Source organism: Callorhinchus milii, unplaced genomic scaffold, assembly GCF_018977255.1.
Source record: "Callorhinchus milii isolate IMCB2004 unplaced genomic scaffold, IMCB_Cmil_1.0 Scaffold31, whole genome shotgun sequence".
NCBI classification, from domain to species: Eukaryota; Metazoa; Chordata; class Chondrichthyes; order Chimaeriformes; family Callorhinchidae; genus Callorhinchus; species Callorhinchus milii.
This window is the reverse complement of record NW_024704772.1, coordinates 3,054,818-3,064,251: the sequence shown is the minus strand read 5'-3', so window position 1 is coordinate 3,064,251 and position 9,434 is coordinate 3,054,818. Positions and strand designations below refer to the sequence as shown.

General features: G+C 50.0%; 1 protein-coding gene and 1 non-coding gene across 4 annotated transcripts; one reads left to right on the top strand and one right to left on the bottom strand.

Annotated features, from left to right (window-relative positions):
- Positions 1-49: 49 nt before the first annotated feature.
- LOC121851296 (protein fuzzy homolog) lies at positions 50-4,388 on the bottom strand. Of its 3 annotated transcripts, XR_006085878.1 has the most exons (5): positions 4,282-4,388; positions 1,763-1,884; positions 885-969; positions 359-478; positions 201-265 (listed from the first exon to the last, which is right to left on the bottom strand). XR_006085878.1 is itself a non-coding variant. In XM_042345113.1 (4 exons), exons 1-4 carry the CDS (start codon positions 4,363-4,365, stop codon positions 182-184), a joined length of 375 nt encoding a protein of 124 aa, XP_042201047.1. In that variant the 5' UTR covers positions 4,366-4,388; the 3' UTR covers positions 50-181. The 3 variants fall into 3 exon arrangements, 2 of the variants coding, with proteins under 2 accessions (XP_042201047.1, XP_042201048.1); XM_042345113.1 differs by lacking the exon at positions 359-478 and having other exon boundaries at positions 50-265; XM_042345114.1 differs by lacking the exon at positions 885-969.
- On the top strand, positions 1,358-1,429 carry trnat-ugu. Its single transcript has one exon. It is a non-coding gene; the product is annotated as a tRNA-Thr (tRNA).
- Positions 4,389-9,434: the final 5,046 nt, after the last annotated feature.

The following is a 9,434-nucleotide window of genomic DNA, read 5'->3' as shown; positions in this document are numbered from 1 at the left end:
AATAATAATCCCTAAAAAAAAATACTAATTTGGTCACTCAATCCACCACTATTTGTGGGACTCCACTGTGCTCAATTGGCACAATCACACTCACCTCAGCTCACATTAGGTTCACACTCACCTCAGCTCACACTCACCTCAGCTCACAGTAAGTTCAGACTCACCCCTGCTCACACTTACCTCAGCTCACACTTACCCTAAGATCTCGCTTCAGTCTCTCCACATTCTTGATGTTCACCAGGTCGTCTTGGCCGATCAGCAAAACCTGCCAACAAGGAGCAGTGGGTCAATGTCAACGTCGACCACAAAATACCTCCCATTACTGAGATTCATCTCAAGTTGAGAAGGGGAGACTTACTGCTCTTGTTCAGCGATGGGACTTTACTTGACAACATCCACGATCAATGGTAAAACATGCACAAGTCTGATCTGTATAATTCGTACAATCGCCTCAGTCTGGAACGCACGGCCTGAAAGGCTGGTGGAAACAGATTCGATAATAACTTTCAAAAGGAATTGGATTGGTACTTGAAAAGGAAAAATTTGCGAGGATATGGGGAAAGAGCAGGGGAGTGGGACTGAATGGGTAGCTCTTCCAACTAGCACATAAGATTGTAAGTCGTACATTGTAGCCCAAGTCCTGTTCGAGAGTTGATATTCATGCAAGTTTTGATGAAATAATAATAATAATAATCCTTCCATTTGATATAGCGCTTTTCACGTCGGGAGGACGTCCCAAAGCGCTTCACAGAACACACTGTAAAGTGAATTGACTGTAATATGCAAAGTATGTAACTCATACTTTGCATATTACAGTAAATGTGTGGTCCCAATGATAAGGACTCGTGAGGTTTTCTGTAGTGCCTGCTAACGGACACACTCACCATGGAACTGAAGACATTATGCAGCAGGCGACTCAGGTAAAGATCGCTTGCGTCTACCTGGGAGGTCATAACGATCAGAGTGATGCTGGAGAAGTGGGAGAACAAGGTGTTAGCACAGCTCCTTCAACTGTCTACTGTCCGGCCTGACAACAATTCAACAACAACTTGCGTTTATAGAGCGCCCTTCGCATGGGATAGCGTCCCGGAGCGCTTGACGGTGGTGGAATCTGACCCTGAGCCAAGGGGAAGAGGCAAGTGGGGGGAGGTGACTGTAAGCATGATCGAAAAGGAAAGTCTTTAGGTAGGATTTTAAAGTAGGGTTGGGAGAGGGCAAGGCGGAGGGATTGATGGAGAGAGTTTTGGGGTTTAGTGAAAGGCGATCTAGAAATGTAATTTGTATGTTGTTGGTGTTCCTGGTTGGAATCGTGAGGGGTCGTTTCTGACAGTCCCAGAGAGGGGAAGGGGATGCGTGGAGTCCTGTAGCTCAGTGGTTAGAGCACTCGCCTTGTAAGCGAGACACCTGGGTTCAATTCCAGGCAGGGCGAAACGTTGGGAAAGTTTCTTTATCAAATGCAAGGATAATTATTATTATTATTTAATATAGCTCCTTACCACGTCATTGAGACATCTCAAAGCGCTTCACAGGATATGCTGCAAAGTGAATTGGCTTGTATATTTTGAGGGCGTAAAGTGGCAGCCAATTGCGCGCAGTAGCGTCACCACAAACAATCGTGGATTGAGTGAGCGATTTTTTTTTAGGGATTATTACACCAGGAAAGCGATCCACTAAATGACTAACAACCGTGTTCCTACTTACTGCTAGTGAGGAGGGACTCAGTGATAAAATAACTTGCTCTGCCACTGCTGCTCAGCCTCACCTGTCGTGAAATACTCTCCAGAAAACCCGGGCGTTCTCGGTACAAGTGCTGGTCAGCAATACGTCCTGATTACTGCCAAACATGTGCACCCCATTCAGTGACCCGATCACAGAAAAGGGAAGCTGGAGAGGAGAGGACAGAGATTATAACAGGAACGAGGTTCAGTTACTGACTGCAGACCCAACTGTGAAGGCAAGACACACAGAACATAAAGCTGCTCGGTGCCAAGATGAGCTATCGAATGATAACTAGGATTATTATAGCAAGGACTCCTGTAGCTCAGTGGTTAGAGTGCTCGCCTTGCGAGGACTTGATATTCCCGGTTGGTGAAATGTTGGACAAGTTTCCTTACTCCACCCACACGCCTGTTACCAGCGTTAAGTAGGAACCCACAGTTGTGGATTGAGTGACCACAAAACACACAATCACTACACTTTATAGGATATCTGTGAAGCACTTTGAGACGTCCCAATGAAACTGGTTGTTGGGGTCAGGAGCGGCGGAGATTGGGAGATGGGGGTGGGAGTTGGCCGAAGAGGACTTGAAGGAGGCAAGAGAGGCAGAGAGATTGTGGGATAGAGTTCTAGAGTGTCTGGGCAGAGATGCTGAATGCCTAACCGCCAATGGTGGGGCAGGAAGGGCAGGGGAGCTGAAGAAGGCTGTTGTCTGCCGAACAGAGGGAGCGGACAGGCTGATCTGGGGTTAGGAGGTCAGAGAGGTAGGGGGAACAAGACCGTGGAAGAGTTTGAAGGTGACTATACTACACAAGGGACCTTTATTGTTCACCTAGATGGGCAGACGGGACTTTGGTTTAATGTCTCAACCGAAGGATGACACCTCCAACAAGGCAGCACACCCCCAGCACTGCATCCTAGGGCCACCTTAGACCCTGTGAGTTCCAAATCCCCGACATGGAATGGGGTGAGGTAGGGAGCCTTGACTTAAATTTCAATTGGCTGCCGCATTTTAGCCCACAAAATACAGTCAATCCACTTTACCATAAATTCTATGAAGTGCTTCGAAGCGTCTCATCAACGATAAGGCACTATATCAAATGCAAGGATTATTAGTATTATCCTCCCGACTCGAGAGGCAAGAGCACGACCGACAGATTCAGGCTGACCTGCCTTTGCCGGTGAAGTGCTTTGGGAACTATAATAGTAATCCTTGCATTTGATAAGAGTCTTATCCCATCATTAAGTCCTGTAGCTCAGTGGTTAGAGCACTCGCTTTGCAAGTGAGACACCTGGGTTCAATTCCCGGCAGAGGGTGAAACCTTGGGCAAGTTTCCTTACTCCACACAGAGCTTAATAATAATCCCTCCAAAACCAAAAACAATAATAAATTGGTCATTTTCAATCTACGACTGTTTGTGGGACATTGCTGTGCGCAATTGGCTGCCGCGTTCGCCCACAAATATACAGTCAATTCACTTTACAGTATATTCTGTGAAGCGCTTTGGGATGTCCTCCCGACGTGAAAAGTGCTCTATCAAATGCAAGGATTATTATTACTATTACTATTACTATTGAGAAGTCTCAAAGATTATACCGTAAAGTGAATTGACCTGTGTATTTTGTGAGTGAAACACGGCAGCCAATTGCGCACAGCAGGGTCCCACGAACAGTCGTGGATCGAGCGGACCAAATTATTATTATGATTTGTATTTTATTTATTTTTTGGAAGGGTTTTATTACCTCCTGGAAAGTGATCCGTCAATCGACTAACAACCGGGTTCCTACTTACTGCTGAGTAAACAGAGGCGCGTGTGTGTGTGCGGAGTAAGGAAACTTGCCTAAGATGTTGTCCTGCCTGGGAATCGAATCCGGGTTCTCTCACTTCCGAGGCGAGCGCTCTAAACCCTGCGCTAGTGAACAATAATAACCCTCGCAATTGATACAGCCGCTCATCACATCTCCGAGACGTCTCAAAGCGCTTCACAGGATACAGTGTAAAGTGGAATTGACTGTGTATTTTGTGAGTGAAACACAAAACAACCAGAGGGGGGGGGGGGGGGGGGATATTCTTACACTTACAACACCCACATCCCCCTTCTCCCCCCCCCAATAAATGTAGATTTAATTATTTATATTCTAGATAATAAATATAAATAATAATGCTATTTTAAAAATGTTATGGGGAGGTAGGGGTGGGGTTGGGGGGTGGGGTAGGGTTTGTGGACAATAACTAGGTGAGGAGCAGCCATTATAGTGTGTAGTTTGGGGATTATTTGTATTTATTCGGGATAATAAATAGAAATAATATATTTTTTTAAATAAGTATGTTATGGGGGTGGAGGGGGGTGGGGGAGGGAGAGGGTATGTGGCCAACAACTAAGTGAGGAGCAGCCGTTGTAGTGCGTAGTTTGGGGATTATTAGTATTTATTTTAGATAATAGACACAAATATTTTTAATATAAAAAAGTATGTGGGGGAGGGGGCAATAACTAGGTGAGGAGCAGCCATTATAGTGTGTAGTTTGAGGGAGGGGGAGGAGGGTGGGGGGGTTGGTGGGGTTACCTGTCTGCAGCGCCCCTTGCTCCTGCAGTACAGGGGGACCCCACTGCTGGAGGCCAGACACAGCAGCTGCACGTCGGCCGCCATCTTCGGCCTTCTTTGTCCCGAGGCACGCCGGGAAATCGGGGGCGGGCGTTGAGCATGCCGGGAAATCAGGGGGGCGGGGTTTGAGCACCGACCAATCACAGCTCGGCGTCTCCTCTCCGCCTGCTCCCGCCCCTCCCCTGAGCCCCGCCCCCTCACTCTTGGCCCCGCCCACGCGTCGCCTGGCAACGACCGCGCCTGCGCAGTGCCGCGGGATGGTCAACCTCCAACCGCTTTGGAGGCAACTTTGGTCAACCCAATGGGATTCCATCCCAATGGGACTTCAACGCCCCCCCCTCATGGCCTCCCCCCACCAACTCCCCGCCCCCACCCCACGGCTACCTCTGCGACCTCCGAACCCAACCTCAACCCCCCACCACCCCCATCACCCCCCCCCCACCCACCAACCTACAGGGAGGCTTCATCCCACCCCCCCCCCACCGTTCCTCCCTCCGCTCAGCGGGCTCGGTCCTCCTTCACGTTCCCCCAAACCCCCACGCCATCCCGTCTCGCCCCCCCCACCCCCACCCAAACCCCCCCACCACACCCCCACCATTGGCGGGCGAACCTTCTGCCCCCACCACCACCACCAACCCTCCAACTCCCTCCGCCTCACCCCCCCACCCCTTCCTTCCTTCTGTTGCCTCCTCCAAGACCCATCTCATATAGATCCTCCTATTCGACCACTTTTTCGATCGTCCTCCATCACTCCCCACCCCACCCCCCACAACCGTCCATGCCCTCTGCCTCCCACACCCACCAGGATCCCGCCCCCCCCCCCAACCCAGCTTGGGTCCAAAAGACTGACTGTCCAGCGCCTTGGGTAATTTTGATGTTGTTGTTGCTGATTGCTTTATGATAATAAAAAAAATCCTTGGGTTTGATACAGCGCCTCATCACGTCGTCAACAACAACAACAACAAGATTCCATTTATAGAGCGCCTGTCACGTCGGGAGGACGTCCCAAGACGCTGAGTCAAGCCGTCTCAAAGCCCTTCACAGGATACACTGTGAAGTCTTGTGACTGTGTTGTATAGTTGGGGCGAAACGCAGCAGCCAATTGCACTCAGCAAAGTCCCACTAACAGCCGTGGATCGAGTGACCAAATTATTATTACTTTTTTTTTGAAGGGATTATTACCCCCCGGGAAGCGATCTGCCAATCGACTAATAGCCGGGTTCCTACTTTGAGACGTCTCAAAGATGTGATAAAGCGCTATATCAAATGCAAGGATTATTATTATTATTATTTACTGTCCTTATGCATGTGTCTCTGCTCCGACCACAGTTTCCAGCAGTAAGTTCCACAGTCTCACCACATTCTATGTGATTATGTTTCCTCCAAATTGTCTGTTAGAACTACAACAGGACTTACTTACTTACTTCAGTTACTTACTTGCTTGCTTATTTCCTTCCTTCCTTCCTTCCTTACTTCCTTCCTTACTTCCTTACTTATTTACTTACTTACTTAGGACTGTTTGTGGGACATTGCTGTGTGCAATTGGCTGCCGCGTTCGCCCACAAATATATAGTCAATTCACTTTACAGTGTGTTCTGTGAAGCACTTTGGGACGTCCTCCCGACGTGAAAAGCGCTATATCAAATGCCAGGATTATTATTATTATTATTATTATTTACAATACATCATACATCCGGCTTATCCTGCAATATATTGAAGCGGTTTGAGACGACTCAACTACTTGATAATGCACACTGTCAAATGCAAGAATTATTATTATCATCTTATATTTATGTCCTGTGGCTATGGGACTCCGCAACAAGTGGAAATAGCATTGTCAGCATTCACATCATCAAATCCCTTCGCAATCCTAAACCCCCTCTATCAGGTCCTCTCTCTCAGTTGTCTCAACTGCAGAGAGTTTATACCCCGCTCAGAGTTAGACGTGGTAAGGCGCTATATCAAATGCAAGGATTATTATTATTATTATTATTATTATTGTAAGTGAATGATTAGAGTAGGGTCAGTCCACCAGTTCGCCACAGGGTGGGGCTATTGTGCTTCATCTCCTTCACTTGTTTGACGTGACCTTCGACGGTTCCATGGACCCTTAGGTTGGGTTATTTGGGGTCAGTCGGGTGTCTGAGACGAGCGTAATACCCATCGCCGTTGTTTAAGAGCCTCCGAACGCACCTGAGAATTCCAGGCCTCCCATGGAAATCCCAGAGATAGGTTGTTGGAATGGAATGGGCTCTCTCTCTCTCTCTCTCTCAATCCCTGGAGGAACGCACCCTGCTCACCTACTTCCGGAGAGTGTTAGGCGCGGAGCCAAGGCTTGTGTGGGGGGGGGGTAGCCCAGAGTGTGCGTTGGGGTAACTGCTGAGCCTAACCGGCTAAAGCCACGTAACTTGCCGTTGAGAGAGAGCACCGTCTGGCCAAGCTTTCCCGCTGCTTGTCCAGCTAGGACCACCCTCACGGCTTTGGCTGCAGGGTTCACGGGAGCTGAGGGGGGAGGATTCCCTGCCCTCAGCCCCTTCCAGGTCCTGCCGATGGGAGCCGGGCTGCTAAGTCAGTCTCGCTCATCACAGGCAGCAATCGTAATGCTGCCAGTGTGCCCACTGAGCGTGAGTATTTGTGTCCCATCAAGCGCTGAGTGTGCCCCTTGTGAGAGTGCACGAAGCAGCGAGTGTGCAAAGTGACCAATGATGGTGCGAAGCTAGAAGCGAGTGTGGGAAGTGAGCAATGAGGGTGTCCTGTGAGATCTGTCTAGATCGTCTCCCGAGCAGGAGATACCAATCGCTTTTTTGCTTTACGTTTACTTTTCACATTTTTGAGATAAAAAGAAACAAGAATTTTACGAAACCTGTTTTCATTGAATTTTCTTTCTGGTGAACTTTACTTGTTCGTTACCCGGAAGCTTTACTCCCTGATCTGGGAGTGTGGACGGATGCACAGCGTAGAGGGAGCTTTACTGTGTATAAGTCCTGTGGAGTCCTGTAGCTCAGTGGTTGGAGCACTCGCTTTGCAAGTGAGAGACCTGAGTTCAATCCAGGCAGAGGGCAAACCTCGGGCAAGTTTCCTTACTCCACACAGAGCCTAATAATAATCCCTCCAAAACCAAAAACAATAATAAATTGGTCATTTTCAATCCGTGACTGTTTGTGGGACATTGCTGTGCGCAATTGGCTGCCGCGTTCGCCCACAAATATACAGTCAATTCACTTTACAGTGTGTTCTGAGAAGCGCTTTGGGGCGTCGAGAAGACGTGAAAAGCGCTATATCAAATGCAAGAATTATTATTATTATAAACATCAAGTGCCCGTTTACGGCGACAGTGACTGTGTGTGTGTGACCTATTGCCCAATTTGCTCGGAGTGTGTTTCAAGAGGCTGGAGGGGAAGTGAGAGGGGGAGTGAGAGGGTGAGTGGGGTGGGGTGCGGGGCGGAGGGGAAACTCAGGGTGTTGCTGTGGTCTGTAGAACCGGTACTGACTGTTCCTCTCTGTGTCTCTGCCTGGCGTTTGAGGCGCTCTCCAGCCTCGCCTCATCCATTATTCAAGCTGCTACAGAAATGCGACAGATGCACTGGGATGGATGTGGGATCTGCTGCGGGACTGCATTGGAGCCTGAGCGACGCGGCTGACCCGAAAGCCTCAATTAGATTCCGGTTTGTTAACTCACTCAGTTAGTTCTCGCTTCACCATTACTCATATGACGGGTCTAAAGCTGTTGTGTGGCTTCTCTGAATGAACCGTGTGTGGCTGATTCTGTTGGGCTTTCGCTTCTAGGACAAGAGGTTGGGCCAAGTTCTGAGTGTCTAACCCCAGACTAAGTGCATCTTAAACCCACATCCCTTTACCTCTGACCCATCATATCTACACAGCGCCTTTCAAGTCTGGAAAATGTCCCCCAAAAGGCCGGACCATCAAGGATTCGAGCCGGGGGTTGGGTTCAGGAGGTGGTGGAAGGGCGGGGAGGGTGGGGTGGGAGGGTGACCGGAGGCACGGTCCAGGAGGAAGGTTTGAGGCAAGACCCGTGCAGCGTTAGTGGGGTAAGCGACCTGTGTTCGACACTGCGCACAAATTGGACTCGACCACCACTGTTTGTGGGGACGCTGCTGTGCGCGATCGGCTGCCGCGTTTCGCCCACAAAACACACGGTCACTCCGCTTCACATTGTATCACACGAAGCGCTTTCTGATTTCTCCTCTCTCTCTCTCTCTCTCTCTCTCTCTCTCTCCCTGAAACTCACTCCCGCCTCAGGCTCCATCAGCCGCGGGCAGGATGTCAACAGGGCAGATTGGCTGTGGCCCCGTGCCCAAAAGACCAGTCACTACACGTCAAAGCGCTCGTGTGTGAGCGGGAAGGACTTTGGGACGTTCCAAAGTCATTAGCCGCTGTATCAAACTCAAGGATTTTATTTATTTATAACCTTTTTGGCAAACACATGATGCCAGATGCAGCATTTATATGATATTCCCATCTCTGGGTCACTGTTCCTTCAGCCTGGCTGTGATCGCGGTCTCACTCGGGGCCTAACACCCTCCCTCCTCAGGCCCTGGACGCTCACACTCACGCAGCCGGCAACCGTGCAGTCCCCACGCGCGCAGCGACACGCAGCGGCTCACACCAGCGCAGCTGACGCGGGCAAAGTGCGCCCGTGCAGCCTCCCGCGCGCGCGTGAAACCCGATCTATCTCTACGTGCACGTCGCACGCACGCAACACGCACCCGTGCAGCCCACAGCCGTGCAGCTCGCGACCACCTATGAAACACCAGCATCGGCGACCAAGGTTATTGACAGTCCCGTCGCCCCATTGCCCCCCTCCATTGCTCCACACACACCCCCCCACCCTTTACCGTAGCCAGGCAAAGGCACCGTAAATATACGGCAGCGTCAAGCCTCTCTCGTCTGGCGAAGTAACGTGCAGAATACAGACAGCGCAGGGCAGACACCTTTGCAAAAAAAAAAGCAGTCGTGCAATTTAGATTGTGCAAACAGGTCTGTCATTCCTGTACCTGTGCCAAGACTGCGTGAGAGAAGGGGGGAGAGAGGGAGAGAGAGGGATCTGAACCGGGCAGTGTGTGTGTGTGTGTGTGTGTGTGCGTGTGGCATGT